This window comes from Amphiura filiformis, chromosome 16 (genome assembly GCF_039555335.1).
Source record: "Amphiura filiformis chromosome 16, Afil_fr2py, whole genome shotgun sequence".
Classification (NCBI taxonomy): Eukaryota; Metazoa; Echinodermata; class Ophiuroidea; order Amphilepidida; family Amphiuridae; genus Amphiura; species Amphiura filiformis.
In genome coordinates this window covers 17155082-17178836 of record NC_092643.1, presented here as the reverse complement: position 1 = coordinate 17178836, position 23755 = coordinate 17155082, and the positions used below count along the sequence as shown (strand labels likewise).

General features: G+C 36.2%; 1 protein-coding gene across 1 annotated transcript; it reads left to right on the top strand.

Annotated features, from left to right (window-relative positions):
• The first annotated feature begins 989 nt into the window (after positions 1–989).
• LOC140135652 (geranylgeranyl transferase type-2 subunit alpha-like) lies at positions 990–20003 on the top strand. The gene is made up of 12 exons (XM_072157228.1): positions 990–1061; positions 4487–4597; positions 5620–5744; positions 7578–7765; positions 9180–9377; positions 10217–10300; positions 11384–11568; positions 12332–12434; positions 13436–13576; positions 14767–14972; positions 15735–15933; positions 18371–20003. The coding sequence occupies exons 1-12, from the start codon at positions 1059–1061 to the stop codon at positions 18526–18528; spliced, it is 1701 nt and encodes a 566-aa protein (XP_072013329.1). The 5' UTR covers positions 990–1058; the 3' UTR covers positions 18529–20003.
• The last annotated feature ends 3752 nt before the right edge of the window (positions 20004–23755 follow it).

Below are 23755 nucleotides of genomic sequence, written 5' to 3'. Positions count from 1 at the left end.
GTATACAATTATAATAAGCTTCACTATTATAGTGATTAGTGCATCAGACTTCGTTACTCTGAAACTCGGCAATTTGATTTCCGCCATCAACAAATCACACCATGACCAACTGGTGAATAGACTTGTAGTGACTTGTGACAAATTGTGACTAACTTGTGACTTGACTTGTGATTTGATGACTTGTGACTTGACTTGACTTGAAAGTTTTTCAAAATGACTTGACTTACTTGGGACTGGACAAAAGGACTTGTGACTTCCACTTGACTTGCAAAAAAGCTCAACAAAATGACTTGTTGACATCTCTGCTATATTTTGCCCCAAAATCAGTTCTTGTCCCAAAGTTCGGAGCTCTGTGTCACACATCCCCCCCGTTAAGTTGAGTCGAAAGTGACTAAAGGCACAGATTATTGCTTTTTTATTTAGTGGAAAAATCCAAAATTTAAAAGTGTAAAAGAGAGTAGGCCTAAGTTTGAAAGAAAGTTTAACATGTTTAAAGAACAAAACAGAAAGTTGAAATGCGAAAGGTTATTAAGAAAATTCCAAAGAAAGAAATAACATTTGATTGAAAGAAAGAAAGAAAGAAAGAAAGAAAGAAAGAAAGAAACGAAATTCAAAAGTTTGATCAAAAAGGAAGAAAGAATGAAAAAAGAAAGGAAGGAAGAAAGAAAGGAAGATGCCAAAAAGAAAGAAAAATAAATAAATAAACAAACAAACAAACAAACAAACAAACAAACAAACAAACAAACAAACAAACAAACAAACAAACAAACAAACAAACAAATAAATAAATAAATAAATAAATAAATAAATAAATAAATAAATAAATAAATAAATAAATAAATAAATAAATAAATAAATAAATAAATAAATAAATAAATAAACAAACAAATACCATATTTTGTGATTTATCTCAGCTAAAGCCTACTTCGATTCGCGAGTCGGTAGGAAGAATAATCTCTAAATCTGGGAAATGCTTTTTTAAATTTGGCATCAGCATTGACAGTGCGGTCAAAGGTCAACAATTAAAGACCCGAAGAAAAAGAAAACACAAAATAAAGATGGTAAGATAAATAAAACAGTGATAATCACCGTTAAGGTGTGTGCAAAGTTTGTTTAGTACACGCTGAAGTTTAAATGTATATGAGCAGCCTTTTAAAATTGAGTTTCATTTGTTCAGTAAGTGGTAAAAAGGCTGAATTTGTTACCGTCTACTATTCGGTCATTTTGCGAGGTTGTCGAATTCGGAAGACTCCCACATTTTTCTTCCTTTTTTTTCTTTCTCCCTTGAAGTGCAGGCTTCATGTAAACGAAGATAACGCGCACTACGATTCGGTACAAAGAATTAATTAGAGGTTAATAACTGCGCATCGGTTATTTGGAGGGCATTGTGAAAAATCTAAACATTTTGCCTTTGGAACCGAGGAATATCCCGACGCCCCGAGGGATATTCCGAGGTCCAAAGCAAAATGTTAAGATTTTTCACAATGCCCTCCATATTACCGATGCAAAGTTATTAACCTCATTCATAACCGTCACTTTAATCTCTTCACCTTACAAAATAACACAACATTTTGCTCAAAAGTTTATAAAAATAGATGATTTTTACATCTTCCCTTGCCAAAAATCGATCAGGCTAAAACAGAACGACCAATAACAAAAGTACGTATCACAATCTGTGCAAATATGGTAGCGCGCAATCCAAATACGGCAGCCAGCGCGGCAGCAGTTTGTTGGATGCACAATACCGCAGACGCAGAAGTCAATTGTGTGCGACATTGGAACAATTACGCATTTTGCGGTCAATTGTGAGATATTAATGACCTCGATTTGCGTTCGCGCCGCAAATAATAAAATATGATTGGATCGCACGCATCGCGTTTATTAAATGAGGTTATGAATTATAGGTTAATAACTGCGCATCAGTTATTTTAATAAATATTTGGAGGGCATACATTTTCCGATCGATTCGAGGGCTGCGCCAAAAATCTCTTGCCCCCCAATTTTATCCTCCCCCCCCCCCCAGGGCTCATTTTATTGCACAGCACCTTAGTCATTTGTGTAAAGTTGAGTTTATACTCAAAGTCATAGGGTACTATGTCTCATCCAATATGTTAAACCTCATATTTAATAGGTATGCTAGGTGAATTCAAATTTGCCATCAAACTGCACCATTTTACATATCAAATTAAAGCCCTTGAGTAAAGAAAGCCAAAACTGAAAACATTTTTGTCATAGCACTTTCCGTAACAAAGTTACATCTTGTCAAAGATTGACTTTCATCAAAAAGATTCAGATAGCAAAATTCCCCAAAACGGCATTTAGGGGTGTTTCTAGATCTTAGTCTCATGGCGATAGCAGCTTTTTTTAATGGAACTGCTATCAAAATCCCTCTAAAATTCCATGTGCGACTTGATTATCACCATAAAAAATCATATATTTGGGTCAAGTGAAGTATAGAAAACATATTTATGTAGGTTTCCTTCACCGACCTATTCTCGAAAAAAAATTCAAATTTCTATGTAAAAATGCATTGTGTTTGGGTCCCAGTCTCGGCGAATTTCACTGACTAGCAAATGTGTTAACTAAGGTTTGCCTGGGATACCTATATTTAATATAGCTCGACCAATATATATGCGCTCAATCGATCCAATTTTATATCACAAATGCTTCAAGTAAAATAGCCTTGATGAATCCATCAGGTAAAATTTGGGCAAAAATGTTAAGTTTTTGAGAAAATTCCCCCAAAACATTTTTTTTTTATTTTTAAAATTTTGATCAACTTCACCAAAAATATTTGAAATTTGGGCAAAATCAAGCTTTTTTATGATTGTTTAGCAAAATTGTGTATTTTTCAACCATTTTGTGTGAAAATTTCTCAAAAAAATAAAAGAGCGGACGTCTTAGATATAAAAAAAAAAATTTTTAAAAACTAGATATTTAAAAATATCTAGTTTAAAATTAATTTTTAAAAACTAGATATTTAAAAATATCTAGTTTAAATTTTTTTTTTTTACTTGAGAATGTTTTTGTTACGTTGTCCAAAAAGAAAAATTGGATTATCGCCCAAATTTGACCTCACAGATGCACTGCAAAAACAAGTGTTAATAGATTAACACTATTTGAGCAACACTTTTTAAACATGTTAAACCGTTAATATATTAACATTTATGTTAAAATATTAACAATTGTGTGTTAAAATATAAACACAAATGTTAATATTTGAACACATTAACGGTTTAACGTGTTTAAAAAGTAACACTTAATATATTAAAACTTGTTTTTGGAAAGTGGTGTTAACGTGTTAAAGCATTTAAAAATGAACATCCTCATTTAATCATAGTGTTAATGTGTTAATAAAAGTGTAAAAGTGTTAATATTTTAACACATAATTGTTAATATTTTAACACAAATGTTAATATTTTAACACATTAACGGTTTAACATGTTTAAAAAGTGTTGCTCAAATAGTGTTAATCAGTGTTCGAATTAAGGAAAAATAAATGGTTGTCCCATGGACAACCAGGTTACAATTTCTGGTTGTCCGTCTAAGTTTTTGGTTGTCCGTATGTACAAAGGTCCATTTTGGCTACAGATTTATGGTTGACCGGTGGACAACCGAATCAGTATTTTTGGTTGTCCAGCCACTTTTTTAGTTGTCCCGGGCAACCGGACAACCAAAATTTCGAACGCTGGTGTTAATGTATTAACACTTGTGTTTGCAGTGTGGATTCATCAAATCTTTGCCATTCTGAATATGTACATACTTTTATTGTGGCCCAAAAGTTTCCATGTAATTCCAGGGTTAAGACCAACCTTAATAAGCATGTGCAATTGTGCATGCACATAAACCTTAATACAATAATGCTGTAAGAATATCCCAGGTGTTATCACTATTGTTGGAGTTTATTGCGCACAGTCTAAAGACTGCACAAAAATTAACACAGCTGTTATAAATATGCCTATAGCGTCAGAACTAATAATTGTGTACATATTATTTCAACATAGACAGAAAGATGATTTATTTGCGTGCATTTTGATACCCCATTTGTCCAATTTTGTTCAATATTCTTATCTTTGGACAAATTTTGTTCAATATTAACAACACAACAGTGTTTTTAAATAAAAATACGCGAATTAAAAAGTTGCAGCTATTTATATTGATTTGAAGTCAGCGCAAAGATAAATGGAGGGTTTTACATGCCACAATACTTGCGTAATATTTGATCGCTGTAAGCGGTAACTTTTAAATTTGGGTATTTTTCTTTAAAGGACTGCTGTGTTGTTAATATTGAATGACATTTGACAAATGGGGTATCGAAATGCGCATAAATAAATCGTCCTTCTTACTATGTATAAATATTGTGGAAACAATTGTTCTGAAGCTATAGACATATTTATAACAGCTGCGTTACTTTTTGTGCAGACTTTACATCCATAAGACACAGTACACATGGTATTAACCATCATTAACTTGTGATTTTTTTTAGCATGGACGCATTAAAGTGAAGACTACAGCTGAACAGCAAGAAGCAAAAAGAAAGGAGAGGGAGAAGAAACAACTCAAATACACTGCAGGCACTAAAAAGGCATTTGAAAAGGTATCACCCATTTAGATATAGTTTTACCGTACACGTTCGCCTAATGGCGCTATGAGCTCCCTTGACATTACTGAAATTTTAGACACAAAACTAAAAGTGCCCTCCCATAAAAATCCCACCAGCAAATAAGGGCACATACCCTTAATTCTTGTTGGGATTTTGTACATAAAAAATTTACCCCAAGGCAAAGGAACCCAGGAGCGCCATTAGGCGAACGTTTACGGTACATGTTTATAATTTGATTCTCAAATGTTTAAGCTAAAGCTCGTAATCATAGTCATATAATCATATGCAGAGTCATCATAGTCTGTGCCTGGCAAAGTTTTAGCGGCCTCTTGGGAACCACCATGGATATCCTCTGTTCTGATTTCTGGGTGGTCTCGTCCCCCTGTTACCATAGGCAAAGCCATAGCCTGAACCTCTGGTCATGGAGCGACCCCTGGCTCGGCCTCTTGTGTTGTACTGTCTGTTATGTCAGGTATAGAGGGCCGGAGGATTCACTTTATCATAATAAAAAAATATTAAAGAAATCAAAGATGTTTGGGGGTAAAAATTGTAGTAAAATGATTTTAATATAACTGACATAATGTTAACTAACGAAACATGAGGTGTCAGACTTATAATCAACGGAGGATAGAAGTAACAGATCGCTGGTTCAAGTCCCATTGAAGCTGTGCAACCTTTTTTTATTCATTTTGCATGATTGCGTTCAGAATTATGAAATATTGAGCAAAAGGATTACTAGTACCTTTTAAATGCAATGTATATGCAGTGATGTCATTACATAGTAAGTAAGTAGTTTGTTTAACTGATGCACAACTTGCCCATCTGACACCAGGGACAGGCGATTTGCGCGGAAAAAAATAGCAAATTGCGCGTATTGCACTGAACTTTTTTTTCAGTGCAAATCATGTATCCCTGCCCATAGGTAAAAAATAGCCAATTGCACGGAAAAAAAAGTTCCGCACAAATCGCTTTTCCCTGATCCCCAACTTACATTATATTTTATTTCTATATTGTAGCGCAAAAATGGTGAATTTGATGAAGAAGCCGTGGAGATCACAGGGCAGCTGTTGTCGGCCAATCCAGATTTCTATTCGCTGTGGAACTTCCGTAGAGAAATCTTCCTACATTTCATAGAAAAGAAGTAAGTCAATGCATTGGGATATGACAGTTTAAAATCCATATACCCCATGGAAGACATGACCTTAATCTTCCACATGGGGGCAAATGGAGTCACCCATTCAGGTAACCTCATTTGAAATTCACACTACCTGTGTGGAAGATCAAGCTCATGTCTTCAAAGGCATGGGGAGTATGGATTTCAATTGGAATAGCTTACTGTACAACTCTCTTGCACAAATAATATAAAAAAACATCAAATAACATATGTAGAGACTGACCGATCAGATCGGTAGCTTCCGTATCGGGCCGATTATTAGCTTATCGGTAGTGATCTGCATCGGCCGATTTTTCCTTCATCCGCCGATGTAATGCACCGATCACCCAATATCATGAAAGTAATTGTTGAAGCTTAACAAGTATTCATTTATTGGTATATTTCTTTGAATTAGACTAGTTAAATCAAGCGAAATTTAGCAAAAGAACAAGCTTTGTAGGCGATAAACATATATAAAATCATACCGTGATTCAGGCACGCAGCTGAGATAATCAGGTAATTCCCCGCATGCACATTACAATTGTAGTTCTTACTTCCGGGTTACACACGTGCGTACGGGCTGTGTGCAAAACTCAACACTTCCGGGTTACACACGTGCGTGTCAGATTGGAGAGAGCTACGGGCCGTGTGCAAACCTCACACTGACTTGAACGTAAACACAATATTAAAATGGGGCGATCGAATGATTCGATGGACTGGGACATCAGGGGGAAAAGGTAAATTGAGCTTATAATAATCATGGTCAATTCAGTATTTTAAATGCATATGGGAGTGTGTTTTTTTGTGCTCAGAGCATACATAATTATGGTAATACTTTGCGTACAAGTACCCTTTCAACATACGGGTGAAATTTACTCACGGTGATGGCAGCCATTGTTTACAATTGGGGAACTGGTAATCGGCGATCGGCGATCGAATCGGCAGATCAAAGAGATAAATGATCGACCAATCAGCCGATTCAGATAAGGACCTGATCGGTCAGTCTCTAAACATATGTATTAAGTTTATAATTTATTGTGCAATTATTTACAAATAATGTGACACTAGAAACAAATATAAACATATAAATAATTGCACACTAGAAATATTGAAATAAAAAACCCATGTAAATAGTGATTATTGTGAACAGATCTGCTGCTAAATATAATTTGATTTGAAGTACTTAAAATGACTGGGGAAATAAAAATAATTCTGGAACAGACTAACTGCTAAATAAAATTTGAATATTTCATATGACAGTTTTATAAAACATTATTAGTTACCACCTGTTTGTTCACAAAATACAGGAAAATATCTACTGTCTGGTGCCGTATTCCATGTATGTAATACGGCACCAGACCGTAGATATTTTCCCGTATTTTGTGAGAACAAACAGGGGGTAACAATTTTATCTTTTGTGAACATGAATTCTATCATCTTCCAACTTGTTCGTAAACTTTGCTGAAGGAATTTAGTTTGATAATCTTACTGTAAAGTAGGCCAGTTTCTTCCTTGCTTTTTGACAGTGCAGCTATGCCGTGCGTGAAGTATAGACGCCAGTTTAGGATATCGCGCGAATCATGTTACGCAGACGCGCGTGTTAGGACTACGCGCAGGTAATACGGGAAATATTACCTGCCTGTATATTAATGAGGAGTACGCAGGTTTTTATCCAAGTGGTGTTTGACCAATAAGATTGCAGAATTCTTATCTAAGATAACATATAGGGGGGGTGTATTCTGAATAGACCAGCTGCTAAATAGGGTTTGATTTAAAATATTTGAACAGACAAAAATGCTAATATTTTTTTATCCATCGCAGACCATCAGAGGAGGTGCAGGAGATATTTGACAAGGAGTTATCCTTCCTGGAATCTTGTCTTCAAGTCAACCCAAAGTCTTATGGTGTATGGCATCATAGAGGCTGGATCCTGGATCATATGCCGAAACCTGACTGGCAACAAGAGGTCAAGCTGTGTAATCTGTTTCTACAGTATGATGAAAGAAACTGTAAGTATCAGTAACTTAAGGGGTGAAATCAAAACTTGACCGGCAGTTGGCTGCCAGTTCCGCCCGGTTTCTATTGTTCTAAACAATCGAAACCGGCGGTAGTCATCATCATCCTTCATCATCTTTTGGCTGTGGAGCAGTCAACTACAAGTTACCTCCAGCTACATCGGTCTTGAGCATTGCTGATAGTTGACCTTGACTCAGCATGCTGTCCATATCCCCAAAAGACACTGGATGTATTTCCAGAACAAGGTTCGTTACCATCCAGCGGTCAACCGCCGATCAAGTTTTGATTTCATCCCTTAGTGCTCCCTACTTTAGTAAGTCACCTGAATTGGGTGTTTAACTCTTTCCATGTGAGTGTCAACTGCAGACGTCAAGTTTCAAATTTTGTTTTAAAGATTAAAATATTTCAGAAATTATGTAAATTTTCATGACCATATTTGGAATCAACATGAAAAATGCATTAAAACAAGTACAAACAAGCCTAAGTATTGTTTTTTATGTCAAAAACTATGGCTAAAGTTTGTTCGGCTTACATAAGGCGGAAATTATTCGGCTTTTGTTACTGAAAGAATCAAGTCCCAACTCACGCTCGCGTAAATTCACATAAGCGTGAGTCACGCATTACACAACACACAACTAGCATAACCATTGTGCCCAACTGTATGCATGCCATCCAATATCAATACACGATGTTATGAGTCTTATTTTTCCTGCCTTATATAAACCAAACAAAATTTAGCACTCAGCGCATTTATTATTTCAAACTTTTGAAAGTCAACGTATGTGTGCAAAACAATGTTGTGATGTAGCAAAATAGAAATAAAGCACATAGACCAAATCATATGGCCATTGCAGCTCAATACCAAGATAATTTTGCTGTGATTTAACTAGCATTTTCATCCTGTATCATGCTTAAAGAAAAGATAATATGTCCATTTTAGACAATTCTGGACTTCAGTACAAAGCTTGGTTCTCATGCTTAACAACCCAACTATAATTCCCCTGATCCCTACCTCTCATTTCCTGAGTATGAATGCAGGGTTCCCGCGGTCCTTGAAAGTCCTTGAATTTGAAAACACCTTTTTAAGGCCTTGAAAGTCCTGAAAATTTGCACAAGGTCCTTGAATGTCCTTGAAAATTGGAATTTTACCTATGAAGTATAATTTTGACAAAATTTGGGGAGTGAAGCGGAGCTGTCACTTTCATTAATATGTAGCTTTGTGTTGTGGTAACTCCTTGAAAATCATGCTTTTGGACCTTGAAAGTCCTTGAAAAGTACTTGAATTTTTCAACCCTGTGAATAGACTTTGAAGCAAACATGAAGGAAACAATACAATGTGTAAAGTTACAGCATTAATAAAATACCAAATAAAAAGCATGTTTTTCCACTCTATCTTTTCATTCTCAGTCCATTGTTGGGATTACAGAAGAATTGTAGTGTCAAGAGCCAAGGTACCCCCAGCAGAGGAGCTCAAATTCACATACACCAAGATCAGCACTAACTTCTCTAACTACTCTTCCTGGCATTACAGAAGTAAACTGCTACCATTAATGTATCCAGACCCGGATAACAAAGGAAGGGTAAAGGAAGATACATTATTAGAAGGTAGGTGGGATCCAACTTCCTGATATACAGAATGAGAAGAAATTCAAGGTATAAAGGAGCTGTTTGGTATGAACCTTGAGCAGTGAACCAAAGAAAAGTATTTCAAAAGTAGAGCCTAATTATTATGTTAGAATTATGACCAACAGTTTATGCAGGATCAAAACATTGATAGATCCAATGTGCGTCTATACTCTTGAGGTTTTGCACAGTATCGGAAGAAAAAGAAGTTTCAGTTGGTTACAGATCCAGTTGTCCCTCTTGGTCTGCTAAGCAAATCGCATAGAGGTCAACCGCATTTTGCACTTTCTTGTATTATTATTAAATGTATAGTTTGCACTCTTTACAATAAGGCTCAGAAAATGTGTCCAGAAAAGGTAATTGGGTCACATTTAGGAAATGTACATGGAAGAGAAAAACTAGTGATTTTCATCTTTGCTAACCATTACCTTTAAGGGGGTACTACACCCCTCGATAAATGTGTGTCTATTTTTGCATTTTTCTCAAAAACTACTAACACACTGGTAACAAAAGTTATGTATATTATAGGGGCAAGGAATCCAATTACTACACTGGAATTTCAGTGACCCAAGACAAGCGGTTCGTTATTTATGATAAGAAATAAGGTACCGCTAGGATGTACCTCATTTCCTATCATATATACTGAACCGCTTGTCTTGAGTCACTGAAATTTCAGTGTAGTAATTGGATTCCTTGCCCCAATAATATACATAACTTTTGTTACCAGTGTGTTATTATTTTTGAGAAAAATGCAAAAATAGACACAATTTACCACAGGGGTGTAGTACCCCCTTAATGTTCATATTATTTTCTTTCTACAGAATATGAGTTGGTGCAGAATGCATTTTTTACCGACCCCAATGACCAAAGTGCCTGGTTTTATCACAGGTGGTTACTAGGAAAAGGTAAGAAAATGTTTTCTCAGCTGATGGGAAACTGATGTCAAATGTTTTTCTATTTATTGGAGTGGAAAAATATGCATCTCAGATTTCAAATTGTTTTCATTGTGCAGGCATGAGTATTTTCCTTTTTTTAAAAGGAATTCCTTTCCCTTCCCCTTTTTTTTGCCTAAATGTCCATGTTTTTATTTCTTTTTAGCCTGTTTTGAGCATTTTTGCCACATGTTACACACTTTTTCCTTTTTTTTCAGAATTTTCCTTTTTTTCCCATCCAAATGTATTCTTATGCCTGATTGTGTGTATTTGGTATTTGCCATACAAAATAAATAATGTATAGCACCAAATTCTTAGAAAGCATATGTGACGTGTCATGTCAAAAGGAGACACTTTTGGGCAGATTATCAATTTTGAGGTTTTTACATATCTTAAATATAGGCCTAGAGATATTTTGCTCCACAACGCCATTTTCCCCAATGAAATTGGATATTCCTAAGCGAAGATATGGAGTTTGTAAGTCATGGTATTATAAAATTGGAAATTGAGATATCGACCTTTAAAAATATTATTGACAATATTGAGAGTAGGAATTACCTTGAAAAATGTCTCAAAAAATGCAAAATGCAAGTTATATTCCGGTCTGAAACTATCAGACAATATTTTAAACATCAATAACATCACATATTCGCAACAAACCCAAATTGTGAATAAATTACCCCTGGCAGATTTTTGGCTATATCTCCATTTATGATCTTGCCCAAAAGTGTCTCCTTTTGACATGACACGTCACATATGTGCTTACAAGTCTTATCAACAAACTTTAAATGCATAATACTACAATGCATTTAATGTAAGTTTGTTGATAAGACTTGTAAACACACAGTCATGCTTTTCTAAGATTTGGTGCTCATTCATGACAATCAAATATAGTAGGTTTTCATTGAGCCATGCAAGGGTGATATACAGTCATTCTTGCTCCATTTTAAGTTCTATTTCCAAACAAACTTTGTTACTTATTCTAGTTGTTTTTGATGATGATGTTATCATTATTTTCCACTTAACACTATTTTTTCAAATAATGTTTGATTTTAGCTGAAAAAGCCCAAGGCATTAATCTACTCCATGTCAGCAGGGATCAGCACCGTCTTGTAGTTGTCTTCACCCAACCCATTCAGCTGTCTACTGAAAAGGATACTTGTCAAGTTACAATAGATGGATCCATTGTAGCAGGAAGGTGGACAAACTCCAAGGGAAGCAATTCACATTCCATGGTTTGGGTATCCTTTGTGTATTTTGTGAGCTAATTTTATACAAAGAAGATATTTAAGCAATTAAAAAAAAAAAAAGGGCAGTGATTTATAGGCGCTTCGCACAGGCACAATGCCTAGACGTTGATCCACAAGCCTCAGCACACTTTACATAATACATTGTGCAGAACGATTGTAAATTTGATATGACCCATAATTCTTTATGAGATGGAACATAGTAATATAAGAATTTCAACCAGAGATAAAAAGAGGAATCTTAATCAACTGCTTTGAAAATGAAATATACACTGTGCATCCTGGGGTTCTCTACCGGAAGTTAGTTTGACAGAAATTCCTTCCCACAATACAGTATGTGTATTGTATAACAAAGGAAATGGATTAACCTCTGAGATGTATCTATTGTTATGCTAAACACCTGTTACCTTGTGGGAACGAATGTCGGTCAAACTGTATTCCGGTAGGGATTTACATATTACTGTGAAAAGGGATATACAAAATCTTGTGAAAGTCAGTTACAGTCTTTGAAATTGACAGGCATGTTAGGATCTTTGGTTACATGTCACTCTTCTGAGGACATGTAGGAGATCTGCCAGGAGAGTGGTCTTAACATATTTGTTTGTGATCTTAGGTGACCTATAAATCGCTCTCCCTATAATAGTTTAAGGAAAGCCATGGGGAGCAATCACTGTCACTTTCCCCAAAACAGTAATGACAGCTAATTAATTGCTAGTACTTTTTAAAATCCTTTACAATCCTTTACAATGTCTATCAGATATTTGATATACCTGACACAGCTCTAACATCCAATAGCCAACATCTCATACAAGTGCAATTAAACCCTGACCAAAGTACGCAGCAGTGTACTCTTCTGAAAGGTAAGGACTTATGATTTGCGACTTATCATCCATGTATGCGGATCTTAAGGATCAATATTTCTGTATTCACTGATATGTTGAAAGCAGGAAGCTGATAAACAGGTGTAAGGTAGATTAGGCCACAAGGTTTTTATACTGAGTCTTATCTCAGTTGAGAGTGTCATCAGTATGTTTACATGGTTGCATCACCAGCATGCAGACAATGCACCCTTCTATGCATGTGTATACACCCCGCTGGATTAGGTTAGCATGCATGATTTGAACCTGCCACTGCCAAATACGCATGGCATTACTCTCGACTTAATGACGAGACACTATATTATGTAAGTACGGGAGGGTGCTAATTAGATAGAAGATGGTGCATTACTTGAAATAGTTTTGGGGAAAATGACCGTACATGATTGAAGTAGCATTTTAAAGAGAGGTGTTGCACTGCAATAAGTAATTCAATTGAATTAATGCGATATTACATTGTAGACACGCAGGTAATTCCATGCATCTGCTGCATGTCTTAAGCACCCTGTATGTGTGTTGTCATGGTTGAGTCGCATGAACGTGGGTATTAGCATGTTCACATTCAATTGAATATCCAAGTACAGTGATTGATACTTGATATTGCCCATATGTGACATGATCAAGGGATTGAGTCGGATGTCGCTAATATTGTTTTTGAGATATTGGCAAAAACAGTGTTCAAATTCTTTTGTTTTATATTGTTTTCAGCCATTGGTAAATTGCTCATAACTCGGTAACCAGATGTCCGATTTTGATGGGGTTTGCATCTAACTGTAGCATTTGTAAACTCCCAGAAAATGATGGAAAAAACTTCCAATTGAAAATTGCCGACATGTGACTCATTCCCCTTGATCATGTCACATATGAAGATCTGCTTGTAGCTCAAGGGTTTCCCCTTTATTCCTGACAAATGTATGTTTTTTTTTATAAATACCAAAATAATCATCATAATAAATGATAAATATTTGTGTTTGTTTTATACCTAGATGCTAGTGAGGTTCTATGGAGAGACACAGAACAAACAGAGAGTTTATTTACCTCAGAATTAAGTGCTGAGAAATCAGATGTCCTCACAAAGGAACTAGAATCTTGTCAACAGTTACAAGAACTGGAACCAGACAACAAATGTAAGTGAAGAAAGGGATAAACAAACTAAACACTATTTAGTATGGTTGCTGATTTTTGGCCCTCGCATGATTTTTGACAAAGCGAGGTCTAATTAAAGTGAGGATAACATATACAAAGTGAGGTTATCTTTTACATAGGCAGACCTTGCTCTGTATGGGGTGTATGAAAAACACACTGAAAAGCTTTTGTCGCTTTTAATGGGGGTAGTGTGTAGTCTTGGGGTGCATGTACAGAACTCTCACACAGTGTTGGCTGTCCTCACTTTGTATGTGGTGCCATGTGGGGTGGGGTGGGCGGAAGAAACCATCAATCAACTTGACTGCCTAAACACAGAAACTTTACAGTTGGCATGGTTGCAGAGCATGAAGACTTCTGGTGCTGTATAAAGTACTTATTTATATGTACATTATTTGGCAATCTTGTATTTGTAAGGCCATCTTAATTTAATAGTTTGTCTCAAAGCCTTTCCAAGCTGAAAACCTGATGCGGATTGCAGGGTTTTTTTACTTAATTTTTTTATCTGTTGGATGAGCTTAGAATCTTCCAAGGAGGTTTCACTGTGGTTATAAGCTGAAGAATTTTATTGAGATATACGATTTAGACTATTTTCACATGGGACCAAGTCAGACTTGTGTGCTGGATTTGGAAAAAAAATCATAATACAGCTGAAAAATATGAAATTTACTCAACTCCAGCAGGAATAACAAGCAAAAAGCGGGCAAGTTAATTAATGGGTGAGACAAACTATTAAATTCAGATGGCCTAATCTCAACAGCATAATGGACTTATGGAAACCGAAAAGGAGATTTGTTGTTTGGAAACTGCTACATGTATTTTTGCCATAAAATATTGTGAGCGATATGTATAAATCTTCCTTGAAAGGAGTAGTATCAATGGGGGAACTCAAGAAGTGTAATGCCCTCTTACCCATTTTCACATGGTGAATTTGTGCTTCTCATATCAAAACCGCTGGAGCAGTACAATTCAAATTTGGAAACATATTGTAGACCTCAATGTAAGATAGAAAACAGAACATGAAGAGATTGGACCACAAACTTTAAGAGCATGATGAGTTATGGTGCTGTGTAAATTGGTCAACTCATTGCATAGTTAAGCAGCTCATTATGAATATTCATAAGGAACTTTCAGCCAGTTATATTGTAGATCATCTCACAATTTGTTCTTGCAGGGTGTGTACTCACCATCATCCTACTAATGGGAGCGATAGATCCATTGAAGTACGAGGCTGACATGATACAGTATTTTGAGACCCTGTTGAAGGCTGATCCTGCCAGGGCAGCTTACTTCAAGGATCTGAGGAGTAAAATTGTCTTGGAGAATGCTATCGTCAGAAGTCTGAGGAGTGATAGCAGAGAAATTGATGTATCTGGAAAGGTAGGGTTAACTGTGGAACACTTTTATGATAAGATAAATAAAAAATAAAGTGAAGTCAGGCATTTATAAATAGAGGGTATGCAATGTGATGTCACTCATGACAGAGTCGTCCTCATTTTAGGGGGAATTTGTCATGATAACACAATAAAATATGTGGTAGGTGTAAATGGTTGTGGAATCAATCTAGAGACCCTCTGTCATTGAGAACTGTCCTCCAACATGGGTATCATTTCAATTGTTAAACTGTTCTGGTTGGTTTATTGCATAGGGTCTATGGTACCTCTAAAACAGTTATCACATGTTATTTCATTTATTCTGCTGCCACTAGGATATCAAATGTCTGCTTAAAAACAAGCGCATAGTACCCCTAACAATGCTCAATTTTACACATTGGCGGAATGGGACAAGTGAAATAGAGTGTCTTGCCCAAGGACACAACATAGCCATGAAGAGGTTCAAACCGACAACTTAGTGATCATTACATATCTTGAGGTCATGGTATACTATAATCAAATTAAGTATTTCTTGGCCAAAGTGAAACATGCCCGTTGCGTCCATGTAATGTACTAAGCGTGTACGCAGTGTAAGGCGATGTATACTTTCTTCTGTACAGCGCTATATTCAAGCGTGTGTGTTTATCATGGAGCCACTAGCGTTCACAGTATTCCAGTTTGGCCAAGAAATACTTAATTTGATTATAGATAAATGTGTCATTTTGACTTACTCATGTTCAATGAGCTTTTATTGCTTGTTTTTTTACAGCAACTGACAGCTCTGTACCACCTGGAACATCTAGCAGGCCACACCCACATCAACCTGTCATCCAATCAGCTGTCAGCTTTGAATGATTGTCACATGTTACAATGCGTGCAGACACTGATTACTGACAACAACAAGATAGGAGACTTGAGTAGAGCGTGTAACCTGTCATGTCTGGAGATGTTGTCATTGAAATCTAATTGTATCCTTTGAAATGAAATTAAGGTGGTACACACCCCTGGCCAATTTTGTGCCTATTTTGCATTTTTCTCAAAAATTATAGCGCATTGGTGACAAGTAAGATACGTATATGATAGGGGCAAGGACTACGACTACTGCACTGAAAATTTTTATTTCAGCACAGACTACAGTTGTGGAGTTACAGTCAAAAATGAGGGAAAACCAATATTTGATCAATAAATCAGTAACTACTGCCTCGAGTCACTGAAATTCCAGTGTAGTAACTGGATTCCTTGCCCCTATAATATACATAACTTTTGTTACCAGTGTTTTATTTGTTTGAGAAAAATGCAAAAATAGTCAGAAATTTATCAAGGGGTGTAGTACCACCTTAAAGATGAAGCCCCACTTTTGGTCTAAGTTCCTTAGGGAATTAGTCAAGGTTAAAATGTATCCATGTAAATTCTGTTCTGTCTGTCATCAAAGTAACAGGTGTAAGTCAGTTCTTCACAGAAGAACTGGCCAAGCGGGGCTTCCTCTTTAAAGAGGTGAATATGTTATGTAAAATTTGATTCATTCTACTTGTAAAATTAATGGTAATTCAGATTTTAAGGCTTAATCCTCTGGATATCTGTGAGATCCCCAGCCAGTGGTTATACTCACCGAATCCTCACCTCTCACCTAATCCTCACAGGCATTTTTAGTGTTTTACCATTTTCTTGATTTTTCTCTTCTACCAAATCAATTAATCATAAACCATATACACTTTACATTGCTGAAAGAAAGAATGCCTGATCAGTGGTCTATTCTTAACATTATCCCAAATACCAAAGTCAGGAGACCTAAGTCAAGGAGGTAATCACCGTGGCATCAGCCTATCCTCAATAGTGGCCAAAACCTTCAATAGGTTGATACTCAACAGGATAAGACCCAAAGTTGATGGACTTCTGAGAAACAACCAGAATGGCTTCAGAGTGGGAAGAACTACTGTCAACCACATACTGGCTCTTAGAAGGATAATAGAAGGAGTGTGTTGGTGTCCTTTGGACACAGGGTGTTGTGATGCGTCTAGTGCATTAGCGAGGTAGATTAGTAGTAGCATGTAGTTTAGTGCTTGCAAATGTCTGCTTTCAGCTTCTGCCGCTGGCTAGCCGTAAGGCGAAAAGGAAAGCAAAGTATGTAAGCCTTCCCCTGCCAGTACATAGCCTCTCCTACATCAAGACTCTTACAGTGCCTCCCTGGACTGGGAACTGGGTACCCCACGGCCCCAGGCGAAACTGGGTACCCCACGGCCACTGGCGAAGTGATGTAATAATCAGATTAACTACCATAGCAGTAGGTGAAATTTTTTTTGAATATACCACGCTGCACTGGTACGTTCATCAGCATTGAACCATATATTATGCTGATCACCCGCACCTGTAAGATTTGTATCTTTGAAAATACCGGTATTGTAATCAATCTATGATTGCAGACATACACCGGTGATGAGTGCAACCTGCTTGTCGTGCAGCGCGATGTATTAAAAAATTGTTTTACCCTATTGCTATGGTAAATTAATCCGATTACTACATCACTTCGCCAGCGTATACATGTATCACCAGTGCCCATGCTTAAGTCTGTTGGAGAGAGGTAATTCGCTACTTGCACGGTTCCGCCATTATGCACTATGTGCGGGGAGAGCCTCGAACTGGCAGCATACATGAAAGGAAGAATTATGTAACCTTACACAGAACGTTATGACTAGTTCAATTCCCATTCATGTATGCTGCCAGTTCGAGGCTCTCCCCGCACATAGTGCATAATGGCGGAACCGTGCAAGTAGCTTAATTGGAGTGATTGAAAGAACCTGTGTGTGGGGGAGGGATGAGTGGCAATTCTTCACGAGCTGTTTTAACTTCACTAACTGGCCGTCTGTTGAGAACAGTGTATTATTACCGACGTTATGTACATGTAGTTTTCACAAGATCAATGTCAATGCATCTAGTGCAGGCTTCCTCAAATAGATTTGTTGAAACACCACATGAAATAAAAGAAAACTGCAAAGCGCCACTCAATGGCTGCGAAGTCACTGGGGGAGTGAGAGGGCGTGTGCCCCCTCTGAAGCTATTGATTTTCTGAAATTTGAGGTGCAAATGACGTCACTGGTGCAACATTTTGTACCATTTTAGCCTGTCGTTACAAGGATAACAAATCTATTTGAGAAGGATAACATGGGAATCGCATTGTTTAATGTTGAAATATAGAATATTGGAGATATTCCTGCAAAGTTTGATGAAAGGGTTTGATTTTTTTTTTGGATTTTTTTTACAATTTTTTTAATCTAAACGGCGCCACACGCCATTCGGGAAGCCACGGCGCGCCACATGTGGCATGCGCGCTATTTGCGGACCCCTGATCTAGTGCTTCATATTAAATCTGTCAATTAACAACTTCTTGACCTTAACTATATATCACAGGTATTACCACCATAGACCAACTGTCACCGCTAGCAACATGCACCAGATTGAGGGCGCTGGATCTCCATGACAATCCTGTGTGTAGTCTACCAGAGTTTAAGGACAAAATTAAAGCACTTTTACCACAACTTAGTCAACTGAATGGAGAACAATTATGAAACTTAAACTTCGTTAATTGATTATAAAATGCCAGTCTTCAAAATGGATTTATGATAATCCTCTCATTCCATAAAAAAGCTTTTACTTATTTTGCAATGCAGTATGATTGTAAAATGTCATTATTTAGTTATGTGGTCAAGAAGTGAGTATATAAATGTAAACTGCAGTATCAAGGAAGATTTCAATTATTTCCTACAATGCAATGGGAACTAATATTTGACCCATCACATTAAAACATGACAGTTGTCAGAAATATTAATATAAAAGATATATGAAGCCCTAAACAAAGATATATAAACCAAAAACAGGTTGTATTACCCTTTCATATTCCAGCCAACAAAAAAAATTGAAAATGTAGGGTTGCATTTTTTTTTTATATTTGAATTTGGATATTTTTGGTTTTTCCTTTTTAGCAATTAGTACCGCAGCCTGATATATTCTAAAACGAGCAAACCATATGTCATTTCATCTGGGGCAACATATTTAAGAGAAATAAGAAAGCGTAACTGACAGACCCTGACTTTGGAGCTTTAAGGGCGTAATACAACTTTCTTTTTGTGCCTAATGAAAATATGTATGGAGAAAAAAATAAGGAATGTGTTTCATATTTGTCACAGAAAATCACTTAATCTAATATTAATGCATGAGGGCCATCAGAGCATAAACATTGCTATATAGGCCTATTCCAGTTAAAATTCATGCACCCCTTTTGGAAGACATGAATTTAATCAAAATTTCAAATGGGTGACTGCATTTGAAATCTGGTTAAGAAATCTGTAAGTTCATATTTGGAGATGATCTACCATGTTTTGATCTGATAGCTTACATTTTGAAGCAGATTATTGATATTTTCAAGTATCATAAAATAACCCGGGGAGTACTTGATTTTGGATTGGGTAGGGGTGAGCAGCTGGGATTCTGAAAACCTTTATAGAACCCATAACATTGATTAACATTAACATAACATTGTAATGATGTCGTCTTTATTTGCCTCAATATTTGAGTGTAAATACCGCTAGATCAAGCTCCCCTCAGCCTTGCCTTCCCACCCCACCTGCCTTGTTTTGTATGGGAGGAATATAAATACAAATATTGACTGCTATGGTTAAAATTATAGGCCCGGGGTGATCTCAAAACCATAACTAGGCCCCGGGTAGCTGAGGGACATAGTCATGGTTTTGAGATCACTGTGGGCCTATATTTTTAACCATGCCCCAAATAAAAAGCAGTCAATATTTGTTTTATATACCAAATCATCTTGTCATCTGTTTGGTTAAAAGCATCAATTTTGGGAAGAGTAATATCATTTTACGCTGGGAACAACCACACACAGAACTATGCCTGGGGAATAGTTACTTTTGCTTTTAACCAATAAGATAGCAGGAATCTTTAGATGAGGTATATAATTGTGTTTATTTAACAGTAAATAATATGTGTATGTAGAGCATCATGCAAATAAAACACAATAACACAATTTATATATTTCTTGTAAATTGTTATTTACTTATAAAAATGTTAAACAAGTATTTAACATGAAAGCACCAAAACATTTACAAACAATGTCAAAATATAAATACACATTCTTTGTGTACATCTGGTTTACTCTAGCAAAACTCAAATTGGTTTGCAACCAGCATTATAACCCTTTTGATCATCTATAGCAAAGTGAAGATACAACAGTCAATTGAAATGAAGTTATGACATTACAAACACAATAGGATCCAAAATGGGACCAACATCTTCACAACTTTCCATTTTTTAAAAGTTTTTAAAACTATACCTATGCCGGTATACAAAAGTAACAATTGTTCCAACTCTTTGGATGGATTTGGGTCCGTTTCCCCAGTCCACACAAATTTGACATTACAAATGATGTAGTACAAATTATGCAATCAACAATCTATCGGTGGACAGCACTGACTTATCATACACTTTGTTCAGCCCATAATTAGGCACAACAATAGAGGCCCTGCATGAAATTATCGATTGGTTCCAAACAAAGGATTTGAGCCGGTGTCCTTCACCGTAGTTATGGCGGAGTGCAGTCCATTCAATCAAATGTTGTCATCAGCCTATTTGATCGTAGTGCAGGGTTATGTGTGTGAGACGAACTGTCATGCATTTGAGTAGTCCGCCATATTTACGGGATGTTACGTCACATGCAAGGCCTCTATTAGGCACAACTCCTAACATTGTGGCTTGATATAGAATGGTGTACATGCAGTTGAGTGCAGCACATGTTAACTGTGCTTAGCGTAATGCATGACTGGCGCATATGCAAGCTTTTGTGAATTCCCTAAAATAATGTCTTACGACAATTTGAAACATGACATGAAGACAATAATGCAAATTTAAGTTGTCTTACAAGGCACAATGGATTACTAGTATTTAATTTATTGCTATGATAGATACCATAGTGCATTGGAGCATTGAGAAAGGTTTTGGATCTCGACATTGTCCAAAATAGATAACTGAATTATGTATTATAATATGATCTCTTCCTAACTGCAAAGTGTAGTGTCAGTGAGCCCTTTATTATACTTTATTCTTAACGAATGTGGAACATATTATAAAGAAGGTTTGTTTTAAGGGTACACTAGGCAGTAAAAAAATTGATTTTTATTAGGCCAATGGAACTCGATTATTAGTTTCCGATTGGATGTTTGAAAAAAGGATGAGGTCGCTATTTCATTATTCATTATTCGGTCTCTTTTCATTATCCATTATGTCAACAAAATCAATGATTTTATGAACAGCTTTCTCCAAATTTAGGTACCCCACCAGTACCAAAGTATATATTGTTGATGAAAGACCATTTCAAAACAGGTATTAATGCTTAGATCATCATTACAGACATTTTGCAACAGATTGAGAAAAGATTTTATTTAAAAAATTAAAATATGAAAAGAAATTTGCAATTTTTGTAATCACCAGAAACATGAGGTAATCCGTAAATTTCCATTATTTACCACATCCTCTACCCCTACAACTAAGAAAAACTGTTGATTATGATCAGCAGGGTATGTCAGACATTTTGAGAGTTTCAATTTTGATTTAGTTCCATCTCAATTTTCAAATAATTGACTTTTTTATAAAAATTAATGAAAGTTTTGGTCAAATTGAAAAGGTGATGCGGGAGGTCAATAGGAAACTAACAATCGAGTTCCATTAGCCTTATCTAAATCAATATATTATTGAAAAATAACACTTTAATGTTTTGCAAAAGTTCATTCTACAAATCATGTACTTTGAAAACAAACTTAAGTTATTGCTGTTAACGAGTTATGTAAGTTTTACAAAAGTGTTGTTTCAGCCCTCTTTACAACATAACTCAAGAACCACAGGACCTACAAAAGTATATCTGTGATATTTGAAATCTTCTACACACTCGCTATGAAATGATCAATACAATTTTTAACAGAGCTCACTACCATTCGCAAGATACTGTGAACAACCAAATCGCAACATTTTAAAATAGTTGCTAACCTTAAGGCATTTCCATACCCTTCTCACATCTCAGAACCTGGTAATGCCATACTGTGAGCAACTGTGGACAAAGTGGTGAATACAATAAATAATGGTGACAGTTTCTCTTCAAATTTAATAGAAGTAGTTCAAAAATTTGATAATTATTGAAATTTTTAAATCAACCAGAACACATGATTTGCTTTTAGTAACAACACTACTTATACAGTATTTCACCTAATTAGCGCCTGGGTTGGCCTAACATTTTTTTTGGTGTAAATGGAGTTTTATCGGAATGACTCGGTTTGAAAAGGTCTATTCTATCAGTAAGGCAGTTGTCACTAGGGGTGCTTATTTGAAGAGGGTGCTAATTAGGTTAAATATGGGACGATAAATTGGTTTTTTGTCCCAATGAACAAAGATACATGTACTACAGTTCTATTGTATACTACCTATACACTACATAAAGTTAAGTCAGTTCTAATTACAAGCTCATGATTCTATCAAGATAAAACGTCAACAATTATATCTTAAAACAGGGTGTCCCAATAAATTGTTTACTCAATGAGTGTTCTGTTTAAAAGATTTAGATTTCGGGCCATGCAGAGAGCAGGGTGGCCCAGCGGTTATGGACGTTGACCACAGAACAGAGATATCTTAGAGAGGCACAAGGCTCATTTGCATGGTATATGGACTCCTCCATTATATTTGTTCATTTGTGTATGGAGAGCGATTGTGGAGCCCTATGTACTAAAAACACCTATTCTTAATTCCGCACTCATTCAATGTTGGCATTAAATTTGCACCGCCTGGCAGCCCTGCGCAATGAAAAATTTACCTACGTAACACAGCAAAATAGGTCAAGGTACTTGGACCTATTTTGTTCCGTTACCTAGGTAACAAAACATCCTAGATGGTGCAATCCTATCCTTATTTGAATTGTTTTATCAAAACGAACAATTTGACACCTCTTTTGTCAAAATCGGAGCACTTTGATGTTTTTGACCCCCATAGAGACAAAAATGTGACCTTTGACCTTTTCAGGAACTCAAGAATGGTACGCCCCAGATATGTCAAACTGCATTTTCAGAATCCTTGTGACTAGAGGAATACAATGAAATGGTTTTTAACACAATTTGAGCAAGTTTGAAATTTGACCCTGTGTAAAGTTTGATGACCTTTTCCCGCCAAAAGCTACTCCGGATCAATTGCTATCAGGCGTTTTTATGTAGCCCATGATGTTAACTACCTATGGTTAAAGTGCAGCTTTGCCCCCCCAATGGTACCCAACACCCCATCTGAGGAGGCAGGCTCATGCAAGAGATGTAACTGGATATCAGTACTTGCATGATTTGTTAGCTTTTTTTACACTTTTCTCCTTTCTTAAGGTTGGTCTGAACCCTGGAATTATGAAAACTTTCGGGTCTCATAACTGCTAAATTATTAGTCTAAAGAATATAAAAGTATACATTTTTAGAATGGAAATGACTTGATGAATTCATCTGTGAGGTCCAATTTGGGCCAAAATGCTCATTTTGGAGAAAATCCCAAAAACGGGTTTTTTTGGCCCAAATTTTTTCGTGCAACGTAACAAAAAAATTGTTTGGCCAAAATTTTTTATTAATTTTTAAAAACTAGATAAAAATATCTAGGGACCGTTTTTTTTTTTTTTGAATTTTGACCAACTTTGAGAAATTTGCACCAAAAATGGTCAAAAAAAGCAAAAAATCATAAAAGCCTGATTTTCGCCCAAATTTCAAA